The sequence below is a fragment of the Budorcas taxicolor genome, chromosome 2 (assembly GCF_023091745.1).
Source record: "Budorcas taxicolor isolate Tak-1 chromosome 2, Takin1.1, whole genome shotgun sequence".
In the NCBI taxonomy this organism is placed as follows: Eukaryota; Metazoa; Chordata; class Mammalia; order Artiodactyla; family Bovidae; genus Budorcas; species Budorcas taxicolor.
In genome coordinates, this window is record NC_068911.1 from 39177318 (window position 1) to 39197297 (window position 19980).

The 19980-nt window shown below is 54.0% G+C and overlaps 1 protein-coding gene across 8 annotated transcripts in view; it reads left to right on the forward strand.

Annotated features, from left to right (window-relative positions):
* CDIP1 (cell death inducing p53 target 1) overlaps window positions 1–19810 on the forward strand; it is a 20755-nt gene extending 945 nt beyond the window's left edge. For 3 of the 8 annotated variants that reach the window (XM_052635931.1, XM_052635929.1, XM_052635927.1), the window contains exons 2-6: window positions 16383–16509; window positions 16939–17043; window positions 17128–17283; window positions 17622–17895; window positions 18004–19810. In XM_052635931.1, the coding sequence (XP_052491891.1) occupies window positions 16959–17043; window positions 17128–17283; window positions 17622–17895; window positions 18004–18115 (627 nt within the window). In that variant the 5' untranslated portion in view covers window positions 16383–16509; window positions 16939–16958 and the 3' untranslated portion in view covers window positions 18116–19810. Of the gene's footprint in view, window positions 1–5759; window positions 5901–16382; window positions 16510–16938; window positions 17044–17127; window positions 17284–17621; window positions 17896–18003 lie in introns of those variants that run through there. The other 5 variants (XM_052635930.1, XM_052635928.1, XM_052635932.1 and 2 more) reach the window with 3 other exon arrangements.
* The last annotated feature ends 170 nt before the right edge of the window (window positions 19811–19980 follow it).

The following is a 19980-nucleotide window of genomic DNA, read 5'->3' on the forward strand; positions in this document are numbered from 1 at the left end:
CCTGGCTTGGCTTTGGGCCCAGCCTCATGCCATTGAAGACGTTGTAGTTGAACTCACAGCATCATGCGAGTCTGGGTTTGGACCCTTGAGTTAAGGGTAGGCATGTTTTTGCTTTCTTATAAATGTTCCCAGGTATCCTCTCAAGAGGTGTCAGGTAAGGAGCAAGGGGCTGTAAGTTTCTCCATTGTGGGCCTAAAGTCCTCTGCGTCAGTCACTGGGGCCCTTGTTCAAAAGGCTGATTAGGGGGATCCACCCCCAGAGGTTCAGATACAGCAGTTATGAGATGTGCCCCAGGACTTTACTTAATAAATTCCCCAGATAATTCTCGGGCTCCTTTGGGGTTGAGAACCTTTGTCTTAGAGTGAGGAGGGTGGAGGACCTTGAGGATAGTGTCTTCACCAGTTTTGTGTTTGCCGTGGGCTGCTGGGCAGGGCAGTGCCTGGCAAGTGTGACCTCGCTTCTACTGCTTTGTTCCTTTCCTCAGGGCTGATTCTAAGATAAGAGTTGGATGGGGAGAGGCCCACCAGCTCTGCCTTGGCAGATGTTTAATTTTGAAGAATTCCAAATGTACAGGAAAGTTGAAGAAATTTTACTGTGACCGCCTGTAGAACACCATCTAGAGTGTCCAATATTTTATTATACTTTATCACCATTCTGACCATCCCGCCTCATCAGGGTGAGCTGAGGATATCTGTCTGTTTCCCTCCCAGATGCTTAAACGTGCATAGCAATCAGTAGTCTAGAGTTCTTCCCCTTGTTTTTTAACTGTCCGCATACTTGAAAGTCCTTCTGTTTCCCATCGCTGAGGACCTGAGGAATCTGGATGGGCCTCTGGAACCAGGAAAGAACTTCATATGTGCTCTTGAAAAGATTTGAAAAAAACAACAGGCAGTGGTGATTCTAGAATCACCCTAAGGGTGAACGCATGAACTGTGTGAATGCTACTTCAGGGAACAACTGTTTTGAAGGGGAGCTAATGGAAGGTGTCCTTATGGCCAGGTTGTCCCTCAGATAGAGTTGTTAGGAACTGATGCAGGTGGTCAGCTTGGAAGCCATTCCTGCTTTCTTGCTCCGTTTGAACCTGCTGGTTCGGTGTCTTTCCTAATGCTCGAGGGGCACAGGGCTGCATAGCCCAGTTAAGCTATGAGTCCCTTGGGCCCAGGTACTTTATTCCACAGCCATCGACACTAATGCTAACCCTCCCTCTTCAGTGATCCGAGAGGAGAGAAGAGACAGGGCCTGGGAAAATTCATCTCCACTCTCAGAAACACTACTGAAAGGGCACAGACATAGTTCTACTCCTATAGGACACAGGGAGGTGTGCCAGTTAAAGTCGTGGCATCGTATTTTAATGTCTCTGCCCTAATGAGGAGGGAGGCAGCTGTGCCAGTGAGCAGCCAGCATGCCGTGGGAGCACTGCAGAGGACACTGGCCCTCAGTGGGGAGGAGAGAGGAGGAGAGCCAGGCTGGCAGTGGTGGTGCGAGGCTTATTGTGCTCCCACAAAGAGACTTGGAAGTGGAGTGCACAGCATGGAAATGGGCCAGTTTCGAGGATCCCCCAAACACCTGCAGTCTCCTCCTCCCTGCATAGACTGGATCCTCCAAGACACATCTCCCCTGAAGGTGGTAGAGGCTGTGGTGCCACTTAGTGCTGCAGAAGGCAGGGGGCACCTGGCCGGGGACCTCTGGTAGGCAGAGCCTCTCCCCCTGGGAGGGGCCACCCACATGAGGAGATGCAGGATCGATCAGCTCCTGAGCCTGTGGACCTACTCCCTCTCCTTCTCTGGGTCATCAGTCTCTGGTGACAATGCTGGGGTCCTGGGACCAGCACTGCGTGGACTCCATAGCCCACACTGGAGGCCTTTTTGTCACTTCTAAGCTGTGCAACAAAGCATCTGCCTTTCCAGAGCTTCATTCTTCCAGAAAACATGTCTTATCACTTTTTTCTGGTACTCCCGATCTGTGGGTGCTATGAGGTCTCACGTGGTCTATCCACTGGGTGGTCCAGACCATCCATCATGACACCAAAGGAGGTGTCATGAGGGGCCAGGAAAAGCTGTGAACGTGCTGGGTCCATGTTGTGTCTGTTGACTAAAAAATAAGATGTACAACTTGAGAATTGTGAGTTAAGTTTTATTTGGGGGCAAAATGAGGACTGCAGCCTGGGAGGCAGCATCTCAGATAGCTCTGAGAGACTGCTCCAAAGTGGCAGTGGGGGAAGGTCAATATATAAGGTTTTGGTGAAGGGGGAGTTCAACACCATGAAGCACTCAATTTACAAAAGGTTTTTTGTTGGCCATGAGGGTCTGATGTCACCAGGAAGGGATTTAGTGCTTCTCTAGATATGAGGAGATGCAAGGGTTGAGGTCATAAAATCTGTCCCTAAAAACAAGCAACTATCTAAAGACCTGTCCCACCAGATTCCCTGGAGCACAGAGCGCCTCACTCCGCCCTGAACTCCCTCAGGGGTTGTTGAAGGTCAGTAGCCATAGCAGCATGGGCTTCAGTCTCAGTGGAGGCAGATGGCAAAGGCCTTTGTTGGTCCCTCGTTGGCAGTGGCCTTGGTAAGTGCCAGTTTGTAGTTGACACGTCCAGTGAGTTTTGATTCAGTCCAGACTCAAATTTGCTCTATTGTCTGTGTGTTTCCTTCAAGGAGAAAACAGGCCAGGGAAAGTGGAAGTAGGTAGGGAAGGGTGGAAGAGTGGCCCTGGGTGGGGTTTGAGGAGAGTCCCAGCCCGTTATCACTTCAGGAGGAAGTAAAGAGGGTTGTCACAGCTGAAGTTAACAGTATGAGCAGCAGCCTTGCCGGCTGGGGAGGCAACAGGAGGGAGGTTCCATCTGCAGTGTGTGCTTTGTATGCACCCTGTGCCCATCTGGTTGAACCCTCACCTGTGTGTGGTCATCGTACTCAGTGCCAGGGCTGCAGACCTAGCTCGAGCACCTCTGCGTCCCCCAGCCGAGGATGCAGCCAGAGGGCTAAGTGACTTGCCCAGGGTTGGCACGTAATGGCAGAGCAGGGTCCCAAACCCAGCAGTCCTGAGATGGCAGGCCTGAAGGGAAATGGGGGCTCCCCTGTGAAAATGGCTCCGTGGACCTGACTGTGACTCAAGAAAAGCGTTTCTTTTCTCGTCTGAATATTTGACACACTCGTTGGAGAGCCAGCGTGGGCCTTCTCGATGGAGGCTGTGCTCTGGCCCTGTTGGGGGGGTTAGGTTGGTGGGAAGCCTTCCCTCACTGACTTGCTTGTTCAGCACCGCTGTGCCAGGGGCCGAGTTGCGCCCCCGGGCAATGAGGTGTTCTCCAATGGGGCCCCGAGAGTGAGGGACAGGGGATCCCTCCACAAGGAGGTATAGGAGAAGCTCGATTTTCTGGAAAGAGGGTTTGGAGCCTGAGGGATGGGTCTTTGGTGGGGGCAGGGTTTGGTTTGTTTGCAAGAGAGTGCGCTACAGTCGGGTGTCTGGAGTGTAGTATGGTAAAGAGGTCTGGAACATACGGCCAAGTCCAGACTTTTCCCTTTGAACCTTGACCTTAAACCTTGACCAGCAGATAAGATCTGAGAGCTCTTTGAACCATGGTGTTCACTTGGCTTGTCTACAGATCAGGGTTTAGGGGCAGAGACAGCTCTGGGACACCTCCCAGACATCCATCTTGGGGCCTGGGGTGCTGCTCCCTGATGCAGGGCCCATCTGGAGTATCACTTTGTCAGCTGATACTTGATGTGCTGCCTGGGGCCGTGGAGAGACTAACCCTTGGCACTACCCCTGCCTTCAGGAGCTGCCGGCCTGCCTGGGGCAGCTGGGCCCTTGACCACAGTTCTTTCCTCCTAGTGATTCTTAGTTCCAGTCCTGGAACCCCAGCCCACTTCCTTACAGGGCCTACCTAGGGCTCACCCGGTCCTCGAAGCCTTCCCAGGGCGCCGCCCCCCCCCCCCCGCCAACAGACTGACCCTTCTCTTGCCGCGGCCAGCACAAGCAAGAGTTGCACCTGCACAGGGAGAGAACGGAGTGTCCCCGCTAAGAAAAATAAGAGAGAGAGACAAAAGATGGGGTTGAGAGGATCAGACCACTTATGGCTGATGCCTTTCTTTATTAGGCTACAATATTTATAGGCTAATGTACATGACTTAAGACATGCACAGGATTATTTTTTAACCTCAGGATACAATCACCAGACCCTTACCATTGTGTACAGAGCACAATAAGATTATCTATCTTCTATGACATGTTGCAAGAACAAGACATCCTGGGGCCTTAAGGGCTATAAAAATTCTTCAGGGTGGCGGGACAGGGAGCTTAGGAACATGCCTAAGGCTCTGCATACCTGCCGAGCAGCTCCCAAGACTTAACCCTTCACGGGCAGTCCCCCGCATTCTCTCACCTGCAGCACCTGCCGTCACAGGTCTCCTTGGGTTTTGCTGAGTATCTTTTGTAAGTTTTTCTCAAGTGCAAGCCTCGCCTCCATCTGCAGCTCCCTGAGGGCTGGGACCAGGGCAGTGAGTGGCCTCCATGGAGAGGTCTGTGAAGTGTTGGCTGAATTAAAGGGTAAAGAATGTTAAGTCTTTTCAAGTAGGTAGTCACTTGAAAGAAAGAATAAACTTGGGTAGTAATGGCTCTGCTGAATACAGTTGGCTAATCCCAGAACCAGAGGAATTCCGTGTTGTTCACGTGACCACTTCTCAGCTCTGGCACTTGGGGCAGGCCTTGGTTTCTGAGCTCAGGTCGTCTGTCTACCTGCTCCTCCTGGAGAGCGTGGGGTCCCCACTGGGACCCATTTCTCTGTGGTCCCAGTCACACTGGCTGGGACCTGTGCCTACTAGAGGTGGGGTAGGGTTCAGGACTCGGGGACCCACGTTAGCATCCCAGACAGTGCAGGGATCCCTCCGCCTCACTCGCCTTGCGCGGGTGTATAGGCACGCTCCAGTCCTCTGGGTGGGACCGCTCTGGTGCTTAGTGTCTCAGTCGCGTCTGACTGTTTGCAACCCCATGGACTGTAGCACGCCAGGCTCCTCTGTCCATGGGATTCTTCAGGCAAGTATACTGGGGTGGATTGCCATGCCTTCCTCCAGGGGATCTTCCCAACCCCGGGATCAAACCCAGGTCTCCCATATGGCAGGCAGGTTTCTTTACCAGCCCTGGGGGAGTCTCTCTCCTCACCTCAGTCCTGTCTTTTTGAAGATTCGCCTCAGAAAAGCCCTCCCTTCCCTGCTTGTCCTTCTACCGCGGCAGGCCTCGCCAGCTGACCTACTAATGTATTTTACCAGTTTCTGTGTTTCACGGCCCCTCCCCCACTAGTTTGTGGACAGCTGTTTCCTCATCTTCAGGGCTTAGAAAAGAGCCTGATGAGTAGTCCAGGCCTGCCTTTGTGGGCTCTTAGTAATGTCTGAAGACCAGATGTATGTCAGCTGACACCTTGGACTTGGTGATCCCTAGAGACACTTCCTGCCTGAAAGGTGACCTCTAGATGCATGAATACACACATGGCCAAAAATAAGGCAACCCCAGATATAACATGGGTTCCCACTTCCTCAAAGAGGAGATCCAGAATAATTCTGTTCCAAATGGCTTGGGTCAACTCTTCAGGTCAGATGTCCATTTAGAGTGACAGGAATTTAGTTAAGCTTCCATGTACTGTTTCATGGAGTGTAATTTCAAATGCTGGTTATATTTGCTCCCCACTGATGTTTCCCAGAGCGCTTTTCCCGCTCTCCCCTTCACCTCTGTGGACATCGTGTCCTTGTACTGGACACCAGCCCCTGGGGATTGTCAGTGCCGGTCATGTGGGCACCCCTTGCTGCATGTAGGGACGTTTCCTCTGGAGAGTGTGTCCCTGGACTGCTGTGTGTCAGCCTGTACACGGCTTCTTACCGCACTCCCTTTCAAAGGCTGTTTACCATTGGAATGGTAAGGCCCCACCCCGGGAATAATTACTAGTCTGCTGGCTTTGGGCTTTTTTCTTTTCACTGACTCCATCCAGGTGACCTCTAGAAGCATGCCATGCTGGACTGACCGAGGCAGACATTCTCCTCCCGGCAGTGCCTAGTGTGAGAAATGAGACTGCTTGCAACACAGGGACTTTTGTGATGCAGAGATGCTCCCTCCGCGTGCTCCCGAGGGGTGCATATAGGACCTTAGAGCTCATGAGGGCAGAAAGGCAAAGCCTTCTCTCGGGAGTACAGAGATCCACTCCTCCCCGACGGAATTGGGGGACCTGGGCAAGGCCTGGCTGAGCTCCTCGCCTGGGCTGTTGAGGCCAGCAGGCGTTTGTGTCCAAAATAAGACTCTTACAGCTGGGGGACCTTGTAGTGGCCGTGTGGCTGGGGTGCACTTCAGGACCTAGAACCTTTTTCCTGGATTGGGCTGGGTGTCTTGATCTGAGGTAACCAATTAAACTAGAGTGAACTGCAAGGCTGTCCATTTTGCGTCAGCTCACCGTGGTGGTATAGTGGGGCACAGAGCTGCCTTCCATTTCGTGTCGGCTCAACAAAGGCAGAGGTAAGGACTTCGTCTTTTCAGGGTTCCACTCTGATTGCCTAAGCGTTGGTTCTTTAGACTCATCGCATTTCTAAAATTAGTCCGCCTTCTGGTTACCGAGCCCTGTCTGTCCAGCAGGTGCGGCTGTCCTGTTTATTCAGTCGTGGTTGCAGCTGCATCTGTTTTTGGCCCTGGCTTCTTGTTCTCTGCTGTCTGTTCTTCCTCCTCTGTGCCAGCGGTAGAAGCAGAAACCGAGCTCCTGAGCCTGGTCCTGCTGGGGTAGGGGGCTCGGGGGAGAAGGAGATCTCTCCAGCTCGTGTCTCGGGCAAGCCCTGTCTCAGTTTGCTCGTGCGTCTGTCTGTTGGGATTTTCTCACCCGCCGCCTCTGCCAGGTGACCTTCTGCTGGCTCTCCAGGAGGGGTATCCAAGGCTGGAACTAGCTGTAGCCCGCCAGGCTCCTCTGACTGGGGATTCTGCAGGCAGGAATACTGGAGTGGGTTGCCACGCCCTCCTCCAGGGGACCTTCCCCACCCAGGATCAAATGCACATCTCTTACGTCTCCTGCGTTGGGAGGCAGGTGCTTGGCCTCACTGTGCACCATGTGGGATCTTAGTTCCCAGACCATGGATCGAACTCGTGTCGCCTACATTGGGAGCGCGGAGTCTTAACCCCTGGGTCGCCAGGGAAGTCCCTTGGCAGGCGGATTCTTTACCACCAGTGCCACCTGGAACTACCCTGGTGGTCTTCATGTCCCAGCTTCACGGGTCTGGATCCCCTCGGTTTTACTAGAGCAGTGTGAAGGAACTTGGCACAGAGAACTGACCGGTGTTACCAAATCCCTACAAAACTGACGTAGAGACTCCAGCGCATGAGTAGGGGACAGCCCCTCCGTGCGTGTGCCTCGAGGACAAGTGCCTCGAAATGGACTGAATGTGGGAGAAGGTACAGGCAGTGGAGTTGTCCTCCAGAAAAGCTATGTGCACCCGGCCAATCTGCGTGGCCCAGGTGTCCGTGCCTCTGTCCTGTGGGGTCAGACTTGTTTGCCTCGGCTCCAGCCAGCTTCAGTGTGGCGGGCACCCTGTGCTCGTTATTGTCGTCATCATGACGGTTCCTAGAAGTCTTACAGCTGTTTTAGCCCAGACCATTCTTGGAGTCCTGTCTGCCGTTTGATTTTCCTTCCGATGAAAAGCAACCAGCATATTCTCTCTTTTCTGTTTCATTGTATACTTCCTTTCCCACACTCTGTTGAGGCTCCATAAATGCAGCTGTTTGTATGTATGTAAAGCATCGTCTGTGTTTGTGGAGCACAGTACTGCCTGCTCTTCTCATCACGACCTCACTGACACAACCCTGTGGGTCTGGGGCGGCTGCTGCCATTTCACAGATGGGAAGACTGAGACTCTGAAGTATCAGGTGGCCAGACGCCTGGGCACTAGCAGGCGAGGTGTCTCCACTTTCAGCCTGACCTGTGCCATCAGGGCTCCAGCCTCCCCGGGGAAGGGCCCAGGCTGTGGTATTTGGGGCCATTGGCTTAGGCTGATGTATCAGTTCCATGGAGCTGTGATATTATTCATCCCAGAGGAGCGTGTGGGGCTGGTGAGAGGAGCACAGCCAGATGGGAAAACAAGATCTGCCTTCTGGTCCTTTCCGTGTCTCTAGCCCATTTTGAAGTGTTTGGAATTCCCAAGGCATCAGATACGCCCATGTTCACGTGTAAAGATGAAGAGATGGTTCGCGGCCACCAGTGGTGCTGTCCGGGCTCCTGCCTCTAGCAGGAAGGATAGTGGAAAAGGGGCAGGGACCAGGACTTCCAGCCCATCGGTGCTGAACTTGTGGGCTAGAGGAAGCCAAGGCCTCCGAAAGTCCTTGTGGGAGGTTTTCAGGGAGGGGCCTCTTGTTTACAAAGCCTCAGGCCCAGTGAGCACTGTTTATTGTTAATAGTACTTGTTTTCCTTCCTTGTTAAAATAATCAACTGGAAATGAACCAATCAGAATCAGTAGATTCTGGCTGCTGTGGGTTGAAAATTGCTGTAAACCAGCTTCTCTGTTTCCCTTAGATACTGAGGTTGGGTCTGGCTGCATTTACTCAGAAACCCAAAATAACTGGTAAAAACAAGTGAGCTTGTTTCTCACTGCAGGGTAGGGGAGGTGGTCAGCGCTGGGAGGGTGTCTCCATGGTCATCCGGGGCCCGGGCGCCTTCAGTTGTCCTCTGCACGGCTTCCATTCCCGAGGTCGTCTTGTGGTCAGCGTGGCTGTAGGGCTGTAGCCTTCAGCCTCCTGGCGGCAGGCAGGAGGAGGGCCTGAGGACACGGGGTCCCTCTCCAGGTGAGGCGGCTCCCTTTCGGCACCTTCCAACAATGTCTGTCACCTGTGTGACTCATTGGCTAGAACCGAGTCATGTGGGCACCCGTTGTTAGACGGGCTGAGAGCATCTTCACACAGGTACCACTGCCCTGGTCCTCCGGGGGCTCCCAGGTCTGAGCGCTGCAGGGAAGCCCCCGGCCCTGTGCCTCTGAGGCCGCCCTGAGACTCAACGGCTCCAGGCTGCTGTCTGGCTGTCCACCCTGGGCACAGCCTCCTTACTGAGGCCTGTGACTCTGTCCTGCCACTGTCCCTGCCCTCCCCCTCAGCCTGCATTGACCCCACCTCCTCCCCTCGCCTGGCTCGCTTGGAGAGATGTCCCCTGACCCCTGGAACGTGTCTGGTCTGCCTGTACTTTGACGGCGTACTTTCTCATGTACCACTGGTCTCACTGTGTCCTTGGGGTCGGGGTTTGGGGTGTGTCTTTGACTCTGGTCTCCCCAACTCAGTTGTGAGCTTCTGGAAGGCAGGACCAAGCCTCTCACTCCCTGCCACTTCCCAGCCTGTGCCCAGCACGAAGTAGGTGCTACACAGCAGTCAGCACCAACAGACGCTGGTTATTCCCAAAAGAAGGACCGTCCACTCCAGGGGCTTCTGTTAAGTGGCCATCACACAGACTGTCCTTCAGCCCGCCCCTGGGGACTTGCGAGAACAGGAGGGTTACGTGGCGTTGCCCAGAGAGCCAGTGGCCATCCCTGGTGAGCAGCCCTCCAGCAGAGGGACGCCTCCAAGAGGGTGAGGGGTGTGGGCAGTGGGGGTCAGGCCTCCAGGAAGTTCTGCTTGCTCACAGGGCCTGAGTGCTTCCGTCCTCTGGTGGACCCCGGGACCCCCCACCCTTCCCAGAGCAGTGGGCGCCTCCTTGGTTCAGCAGACAGGAGCTGAAGACAAGGCGAAAGGCTGCCTTTCTGTTTTCCCGGCAAAGCCCCAAGCCCTTCTGGCCAGCCGCCTAGAACCTGCTTCCTGGGGACAGAGGAGCCCCCCTGGGGCCAGCTGGCATCATGGTGCCGTGGCTGCGGGAGCTAGGGGGTGAGTTCCTGGAGCAGCGGGCAGGCTGGCCCAGCTCTGGGAAACTCAGCCCTGCAGCTGCTGCCTCCAGGGCCCCAGGTGGACACCAGGGCCCAGGCCCAGTACCCTTCCCCAGGCACTGCAGCCGTGGAGTGCCAGGGCAAATGCTGGGAAAGAGAGCTGGCCCTTCAGGAGGACTGCTGGGCTGTCTTCCTTTCCAGAAGGTGTCTCAGGGGCCCCCAGGTCGGCCTCCACTTGCCGGGCCTCGGTGACCTCTGCAGGCCGGGCGCTCAGGCCGGACTGGGTCACCGGTCCCCAAGATCCTGGGGGACCAGAGCCTGCTGTGGCAGAGGTGGCAGTGCCTGTGTTGTTTTCCTTCCTGTTGGATGTTGTTCATAATAATCAACCCCAATAACTGGGGCCATTTATTCAGTGTTCTCATGAGCGAGGCCGCAAGCTACTGCTCTGGGCAGTTTGCACACACTCTTTATTATAAAACTTGCTCCAGCCCTGAGTGGTAGGTGTGATTACCAACGAGGAAACAGGCTCAGTGAGGTCACACAGCTGCAGAGTGGGAGAGCTGGGTCTGAACTAGTCTAGCGCGTGTGGCAGCGGGTACATCCCTGGAGTGACAGCAGTCTGCTCGGAGGCCCCCTGGGACGGTCCCCTCTCTGTCCCTCTGGCTGTGGAGCCCTGACCTGCTCTGCCTGCAGGTACCCTCTCACCAGCTTGGGGCTCCTCTTGCCCAGCAGCTTTTGAAGAGTGACTTGCAGTCGCCTGGAGGCTTCCTGAGATCTTCCGGGGCTGAAGGTCAGAACTGTGTTTATAAGGACACTCGGAGGTTATTAGTTCTTCTGCCTGTTACCATCACGTTGGCATTCGAAGGGGTGGTACAGCAGCAGTGGGACTTAGCTCCAGGTGTGTTACCTGCTGTGCCAGTGATTGTCGTGGTTGTGTCCCTCCCTGCAGGCTTCACTGAAGAAAAAGCAATAAAAATGACTGAGTGTGTTAGCTGGACCCTTGGGTGCACACTGTTAATGTTTTGTGTGGTGAAATGAGAGGAGGCGCGTGCAGCATGCTGGGTCCCTCAGGGAAAGCACGTGAGCAGCTGTTGGAGCTGTGAGCCCAGCTACTCAGCTGGCGTTTTCATGGAGCTCCACATTTACTTAAAATAAGAGCTGACACACAGACTATAGTTATTCGGACTTGGGGATTCAGGCGACAAAGAGCCTGCAAGGAAAACAACTGACCTTTTGTTTTTGTATGTGTTGCCAGTGATAAAATTTGAGCTTTCAGGTGAAAATGTTAAAATCTTGGAAAACTTGTTTTTGCTGCTGTGAGCTTGACAACTTCCCAGTAGTGAAGACTTTTCTGATGGGATTGGTGGTGATACTAACAATGTGATTTTTTTTTTTTGAGATGGGCATATCATATGAGATGCCTTGACATTGCCAGATCTACATAATCAGGCTCATAAATGTAGGCCAGAATTTTCCAAATGGCCCAGGCGTGCTCTTATAAAACCAGCCATGTGTGAAAGAGCCATTCCAAATACAAGGTAGCCCAGTGATGTTTTCAGTGTAAAAGGGAAAATTTTGTTGTGAAAGATTCGTATTCCATATTGAAGATAACCTTTAAGAACTGTCAAGTGTGGGTGTGGTGTTGAAGAATATCCACAATCACCTGAAAAGACTATTCAGTCCCTCCCTCCTTTCTAGCTGCTTACTGTAGGAGGCTGGCTTTTCTCATACTTCATCCAAAACATCACAACAGATTGGATGGAGAAGCAGCAGATAACAGGCATTCAGCTGTCCTCTCTTAAGCCAGACTTTCTCATTTTATAGAAGTGTAGTCGATTTATAACCCTGTGTTAATTTCTGCTGTACAGCAGTGATTCGGTTGTACATACATATTCGTTGTTTTCATATTCTTCTCTGGCCCTCACAGGCTGTTGAATATAGTCCCTCTGCTGTACAGTGGGCCCTTGTTGTGTATCCCTTCTGCAGAGTCTGCATCTGCTAATCCCGAGCTCTCAGTCCTTCCTGCCCTCCCCTGCCCCACTGGGCACCACAGGCTGCTCTCTGTCTGTACCTCTGCTTGTGCTTCATAGGTAAGTTCCTTTGTGTCACGTTTTAGATTCCTCGGTGGCTCAGCAGGTAAAGAATCCACCTGCAGTGCGGGAGACCTGGGTTCGATCCCTGGGTTGGGAAGATCCCCTGGAGAAGGGAAAGGCCACCCACTCCAGGATTCTGGCCTGGAGAACTCCATGGACTGTATAGCCCATGGCGTCACAAAGAGTTTGGACACAACTGAGCGAGTCTCACTTAGATTCCACATGTAAGAGATGCCACATGGTGTCCATCTCTCTCACTTCCGCACTTAGGGTGACCACGTCAGTCCATCCACGTTGCTGCACGTCGCACCACTTGGTTCTTTCTTGTGGCTGAGTAGTATTCCCTTGTGTATATGCACCGCATCCTGTCCATCCGTCTGTCGATGGACATTTAGGGTGTTTCCACGTCTTGACTGTTGTGAATAGTGCTGCTGTGAACATGGGGGAGCATGCATCTTTTTGAATTAGAGTTTTGTACAGAAAAGAAAGAAAGAGGCATTCCCTGGTGGCTCAGACTGTAAAGTGTCTGCCCCCAATGCAGGAGACCTGGGTTCAATCCCCAGATCCCCTGGAGAAGGAAATGGCAACCCACTCCAGTACTGCTGCCTAGAATTTCCATGGATGGAGGAGCCTGGTGGGCTACAGTCCATGGGGTCGCAAAGAGTCGGACGCGACTGAGCGACTGAGCGACTTCACTTTCTTTGTCCACATATATGTCTAGGAGTTGGATTGCTGGGTCATTTAGCAACTTTGTTTTTCACTTTTTGAGGACCCTGCCTGCTGTTCTGTAGGGCTGCTCCAATCTACATTCCCACCAGCAGTGTGGGAGGGTTCCCTTTTCTTCACATCCTTTCCAGTATTTGTTATTTGTAGACTTTTAAATGATGTTAAGCCAGACTTGTAAAGGGTTTGCGGAAATGTAAAACAATGCCAGTCTTATTAAATCTTGTTTTGGAAAGTAGTTAAGTTTTTGTTAACATGCAATGAGTTAATTTTTTTAATGAACAAATACTTTTAACAGTTCTTCATTTTTGGTTTCTAGTAAGGTAAGTATTGATAGGTATAACCTACAAAAACAAAATCTTTTTGGTGTCCTTAATAATTGAGGGTTAAGGGGTCCTGAGACCAAAAACCTTGAGAACGGCTGTTGTAGCCGGCCCTGGCGGAGCTGATGTCAGAACGTCCTCCGTCTGGCCGCCGCCGTCTGCCCACTTGTCTCTGTCTCACCCCACGCCCTTCCTCGTTCTCCAGGAACCTGCGTGTGTGTGCTCACGGGGCTCAGCCCCACGCTGCCCTCCCAGCCTTCCTCCAGAAGATGGTGTTGGTGTTCCCTCAGCAGGTGCTATGTGGGGTGGGGACCCTGGAGGCAGGGTTGGCACCCTCCCCACACAGGGTGCATGTCCTGACGGCTCAGACTACCGAATGGAGTTTCCAGCAGGCGATGGAGCCAGGGAGGAGCGCATCCTGCTGGCCCGGGCCCAGGCCCTCCCGGCTTCCTCAGGGAGACCCCAGGCTGCCTCTGGCTGCTGCCAGTTGGCCAGGCCCTGGCCCTGGCTCAACAGCCGCGTGCTCTGCAGTGAACGAGGAGGAGCTGGAGCAGAGGACGCCAGGGCTGCCTCCCGGGGCCAGAAGTCTTGTGCTTTTAACTCCACGCAGGGGCGTGGGGAGACCGGGCTCTGTAGAAAGTGCCTGGCCCTGTGTCCCACCCCAGAGGCCCCCAGCACCTGCTGTTCTGGGGAAGGCGAGATGAGATATAGCAGGAAATAGGTCCAGAGACAAGACAGATTTGGAGATGGGCTCCATCCCACTGTGTGTGCGTGTGCTCAGTCGTGTCCAGCCCTTTTGGACCCCATGCGCTGTAGCCCGCCAAGCTCCTCTGTCCATGGGATTTCCCAGACAAGAATACGGAAGCCGGTTACCATATCCTTCTCCAGGGGATCTTCTTGACTCATGGGTCGAACATGCGTCCCCAGCATCGCAGGCAGATTCTTTACCTGCTGAGCCACTGGGGAATCTCACTTTAGGGTGACTGAAATATTCTGTGCTAGGCTGTGTTGGTCATAGGTGCAGAGGGGCCTGCCCCCCAGGCTCTGCCGTGGCTTCAAAAGGCAGCTGCAGGGTGGGTGTGGAGGGGAGAGGAGACAGGAGCCGGCGGGGCCTGGGGGAAAGCGGAGCCCTGTGGCAGCGCCTGCCCCAGGTTCAGTGTTGGGTGACGCCGGGGGTGGTGCGACGAAACCAAGTGTCATCTTAACATTACAAATCGGTGATTAACAGTATTCAAAGTGTGTGCTGTAAGTCAGCAGCATCCTTCACAGAAGGTGTAAAATGTCTATATTTTTTGACCTAATAATCTCACTTCTGGCGTGTTTAGGCCAAGGAAATAATCCAAGACAGGGAAACAGCATTAGTCAAAGGTGTTGCATTGTTTTATGACAGTAACAAGGAGCCTTCTAAATTATTTAATAGGGATTGGTCAAGCAAACAGGGATGGGCCCCTTTTTGGAAATACTAAAATCTATGATCATGGACTCTTACAGGATAGAGGAAATATATGTGACACAATGTTAAAAGGATTTAACTTTATCACAACAGCAACTATATAAAAACCTGGCTGCCTGTGCAGACTGGCAGGGACATGCAGAGACTGGCTGCATTAGGATGATATGGTTGGGCAATTGTGTTTTCCTTCAGTTTAATAAGTTTTATTGACGTACAGTAATCTGCATACCACATGATTTCCCCATTTAAAGTGTGCAATTCAGGGACTTCCCTGGCGGTTCAGTGGTTAAAACTCTGTACTCCAAGTGCAGGGGGGAACAGGTTCAACCCCTGGTCCGAGAATTAAGATCATGGCTCAGCTGAAAAATTTTTAAGTGTGCAATTCAGTGGTTTTTAGTATAGTCACAGAATCATGCAACCATCATTCCAGTTTTAGAACATCTACAGCGTCCCAAAAGGAATTCCATACTGGCCATAGACCAGCCCCCCAAACCCCTGGAAACCACCAATCTGGTTTCCGCCTCTGTGGATTATCTGGATTTACCTCATGTACGAAATCATACAATACATGGTCCTTTGTGTCTGGCTTCTGTCACTGAGCATCACGTTTTCAAGGGTCATCTAGGTTGTAGCTGTGTCCGTACTTCATCCCTTTTCGTGGCTGAATAATATTCCACTGTATAGATATGGCCAGTTTGTTTATCCACTTATCAGTTGATAGACACTTGAGTTGTTTACACATTTTGGCTATTATGAGTAATTCTGCTATGAACATCCTTGCACAGGTTTTTGTGTGGACATGAGTTTTCAGTTCTTTGGGGTATATACCTAGGAGCGGGATTGCTGGGTGGCTCCTGAAGAACTGCCAGACGGTTTTCCAGAGCAGCTACACCAGCAGTGAGGGGAGGAGAGTTTCCAGTTTCTCTACATGATACTCATTATTGTCCTTTTCATCTTAGCCATCCCGTAGGTAGGAAATGGTAACCTTGTAGTTTTGATTTGCAGTCGCCTTTTGACTCACAATGTTCAGGTTCTTTTCATGTGCTTATTGAGCATTTGTTCATCTTTGGAGAAATGTCTGTTCCCATCCTTTCGCCCATTTTAAAAAACTGACTCATCTTTTCTGTTAATGAGTTAGAAAAGTTCTTTATGTATCCTAAATGGTGCAGGTCCCTAAGATACTTGATTTGAAAGAATTTTCCTATATTGTGTGGGCTGTCTTCCCACTTTCTTGATGGTGTCCTTAGAAGCACAAGTCTTACATTTTGATGAAATTGATTTTATCTTTTTTCACTTTTGTTGCTTGGACTCAGTCCTTCTGGCCCTGCCACTGGTTTGTTACATTTAATATTTAAACTGACTGACTCCAGGCTTCTCCCTCAGCAGGCTTGTTGGGGACCCCCTGTAGCTCTTCTTCCTAGTTCACATTATTTCAGTTAAAAAAAAAAAGTCTCACTTTAAAATGCTACTAATTTAGGGGCTTTCATGCTGTTGGGGAGTTGAAGGAAGTGTCTTACTAAAGGAGACAGAGAGCAGACCCAGGGCAGGAAGGTGGCCTGCTTCTCCAGAACCAGGTGCTTTTAGTGAGCTTTGCGGAGGAAATGAGGGAGAGTACGTCCCAAGACCAACAACACCTCCTTCCTTCTCAACGTCCACTCCCTGACCACACCACTGCGCCGCTGCTGGGGGAGATGCCCTCGGTTTTGATTGTTTCCCGCAGGGCATGTGGACGTATGGGGGCTGCTCCGGGCTGGTGGGGAAAGGATGGAGGACTGGCTGTGGTCCTGGGGGGACAGCAGCTGTTGGGAGGGGAGGGGGAGCTTGGGCGTGGGTAGGGACACAGGATGGCACCACGGCTGCGTGGGGCCAGGTGCCCGGGGCCAGCTCTGCCCTGGTGCTGAGGGCGCTGCCTGTGGGTCTCCCCCCGAAACAGCTCCCAGAGCCCTGCGTGTTCGCCCAGGCCGGCGGTGGAAGGAGCCTCACCTGCCTGTCTCCTCTGAGTACCTGGGATCAGAGGTACAGCATCGCCCGACCCTCCACAGGCAGTCCCTGGCGCGGAGGTCAGCCTGGTGCCCCCTCAGGGAGGGGGCGGACAGGACCCAGTTGGACTGCCCTTGAGACGCCCTAGATGAGGTTCCTGAGCTGCTGGGTTCCGCCCCCTTCACCGGGCCACCCCCCTGCCCTCGGCTCCCACACAGAAGTGTGGGTGACCCCTGAGGCTCGTGTTTCTGGAGATTGCAGGATGGTGGCTCTAGGCTGGGTTACCTTGCCAATGGTGGGGCATCTCCAGGGCCTGGGGGCAGCCGAGTCTGTGCTCCCAAAGGATTGGCCCCGGCCCATACCAAGCAATGAGACCTGTGTGGGGAGACAGTGAAGGTGACCTGAGGCCAAGAGCAAGGGATGCCCATGGGAGGAGCCACGGAAGGCCCTGTGTCGGGGGTGGGTGGGGGTAGCTGGGAGCACAGCCTGCACCCTGGTTTCTCCTCCAGGCCCAGGAGAAGCAGCAAAGATGTCGAATGATCCACCCCCTCCTTATCCTGGGGGTCCCACAGCGCCCCTTCTGGAGGAGAAAAGTGGCGCTCCACCCACGCCAGGTAGGTCCCATGCCCTTCGCAGCTGCTGGGAGCTGCACCCCTCCAACAACTAAGCCTCTGCGCTTCCTCCCCCGCTCCATCCAGGCCGCACCTCCCCAGCTGTGATGCAGCCCCCACCAGGCATGTCGCTGCCCCCTGCAGACATCGGCCCCCCACCCTATGAGCCGCCCAGTCACCCGATGCCCCAGCCCGGCTTCATCCCCCCACATGTGAACGCGGACGGCACCTACATGCCTCCAGGTAAGACTGAAAGGAACCTGTCCAGCCCAGCACCCCACGTTGGCAGCTGGGCCAGCCTCTGCTGCCAGCCGGCAATCTGTGTGGGTGTTTAACATAAGGGCAGAGGGCTGACCGTGCGGGTGGACAGCAGACACGGGAAGGTGCCCAAGAGCACGGCACAGGGAGCTCCTCTGTCCTCTGGGACAGAGACCAGGAAAGGCTGGGAGAAGGACGATGGTGGCCTGGGCCCCAGGCCTGTGTCCTGGGGTGCTAGAGGCTCGGGGATTTGTGCTCACCTTTCCTGGGGGCCAGTGGCTGGCCTGCCAGTGACCCGCCTTTGCTCCTTCTTCTGTTTCCAGGTTTCTACCCTCCTCCGGGTCCCCATCCACCCATGGGCTACTACCCACCGGGGCCCTACCCGCCAGGGCCCTACGCTGGCCCCGGGGGCCACACGGCCACGGTGCTGGTCCCCTCAGGGGCTGCTACCACCGTGACCGTGCTGCAGGGAGAGATCTTCGAGGGCGCGCCCGTGCAGACAGTGTGCCCCCACTGCCAGCAGGCCATCACCACCAAGATCTCCTATGAGATCGGCCTGATGAACTTCGTGCTGGGCTTCTTCTGCTGCTTCATGGGGTAGGTAGTGCAGGCACCCACGGGGTGGCGCCGTGCCCACCTCTGCTGCCCTGCAGGGGGCTGGGCTCTCGGCCCCTGCTTCTCAGGCCCCCGTCTCTCCTGATGCAGGTGTGACCTGGGCTGCTGCCTGATCCCCTGCCTCATCAACGACTTCAAGGATGTGACGCACACGTGCCCCAGCTGCAAGGCCTACATCTACACATACAAGCGCCTGTGCTGACGGGCTGGGCCTGGACTCCCCGCTGTCCGTCTGGCCCCCCGTGCTTCGCCCCCTGCTCTCAGTGGCTCACCTCCCTGCTCCCACTGGGGGTTGGAAGCCGTTCCACTGGTCCGTCCCCTGGAAGTCTTGTCCTCTTCGCCTTGCCCTTCCCTGAGCATCTGACTCTTGTGGCAAAAATTCTGTTGGATTTCAGGCCAAGGGCCAGCGAGTGGTGGGGGATGGCGCTGAGCTTGCGTGCTGCTGGCGTGCTAGGCATTTGTGATCAAGAAGACGGGAGGGAGTGGTCTTCTCACATGGTCCTCCCTGCTGGGGTCTCTTCTCCATTTCTGTACCACGTACAGGTTTGGTCCAGAGTCTCCCTGGGACCAAAAGCAGCCAGAGCCGTGGCTGGTTCCCCAGACCAGGGCCTGCAGTGGGGCCGAGCCCATAGCCACCGTCATTTCTGATCTACTGGGCTGAAAGTGGCGGATGGACCCAGGCAGGCCTGAGTTTGTGAATGCTAGAGGCAGGCATGATGGTCAGAAGCAATGACTCTGGCCCTCAGAACTCAGGAATTCTTAACTGCGCCCAGGAATCACCTGGGGTATATAGAGGTCAGCACACCTGCAGGCTAAGGGGTGAGGGACTGGACACTAGCTTGCCAAGAAGCGATTCTCCATGGCCCCTGCCCAGCTCCCTTTCAGCCACACCTCTGTGAAGCCCAGCCTTTGCTGGGGCCAGAAGGAATGCCCAGGAGCTGGGCCATCTGGCTATACCGTGTCCTCGCAGCGTGTGGGCACAGCCTCTGCCTGGAACGTCCCAGGTGGGACCAGAGGTGACAGAGCAGGGCTTCCTTGCGGGCACTCTGGGCTCTGCAGTGCACTCTCCATGGGCCCTCCTCCCGGTGCCCACAGGGCCCTGCACCCCAGCTGGAGCAGCCATGGCGCTGGACTGGGGACAGGCTTGGGACAAGGAAGGAGCAGCCACAAGTGGCAGAGGTGCCCCGGTGGCCACCAGCCCTGCCCTGGGCCTGAGCACACACCGTTTCCTGAAGGGTTTGTCTGTGAACTTGCTCCCGTGGACCGCTGTATCCTGCCGCCCCCTGCTGGTCCTGCACAGCCACTGCATGGCCTCCTGTCCCTGTGAACCGTGGCCAGTCTCAGTTGATAGTTCCTCATTAAATTGGCCCTTTCACTCCCCTGCCCGAGGCCTCTGCTCTCTTGCCTGGCTTCCTTCTTTTGTGAGGGAGAGGGTGGGGGGCCTGCAGGTAGTTGGAAGGCAGCGGGGGTCAAGACCTCAGGGTCTCAGTGCTTCTGCTGAACCCACTATCCAGGGACAATGCTGGTGTCTCAGTCCCTGGTTAAACCCACTGGAGCCCAGCCGTGACTGCACCATCAAGCTTCCTTACTGATAATACCACTTGTCTCCACACCACACACCTGCCCATGGGGTCTGCAACCTGGAGACCCCCGCCAGCCAGAGCTCGGGGTCATCAACCCTGTGGGGAGGTACCCTCGCTGCCTTGAGCAGGACAGAGCCACCGGGGCTGAGGCGTCGGGTCTGCGGGCTGCTGGGGTGGGCAGGCAGCTGGGCCCCCACTCCTCATCTGACTTGTGAAGGTGGGTGGGCTTGGTCAGTTACTGGAAAGTGTCCCCACCATTTAATTCTTTTCTGAGTAACACTTCCACAGATTCTCAGTATATAGAACAGATAATAAACTCCTATTTAAATAAATATTTAAGTTCATTTCTATTTTAGACAATTATTATATAATACAAGTACATGGCTCTTTTAGGTATTAAAAAAGGAAAACTAAAGCACTCCTGAGAACTAGAAAACTGAGGGACCACATGGACATCCATGTCCCTGAGAGGTGGCTCACTGAC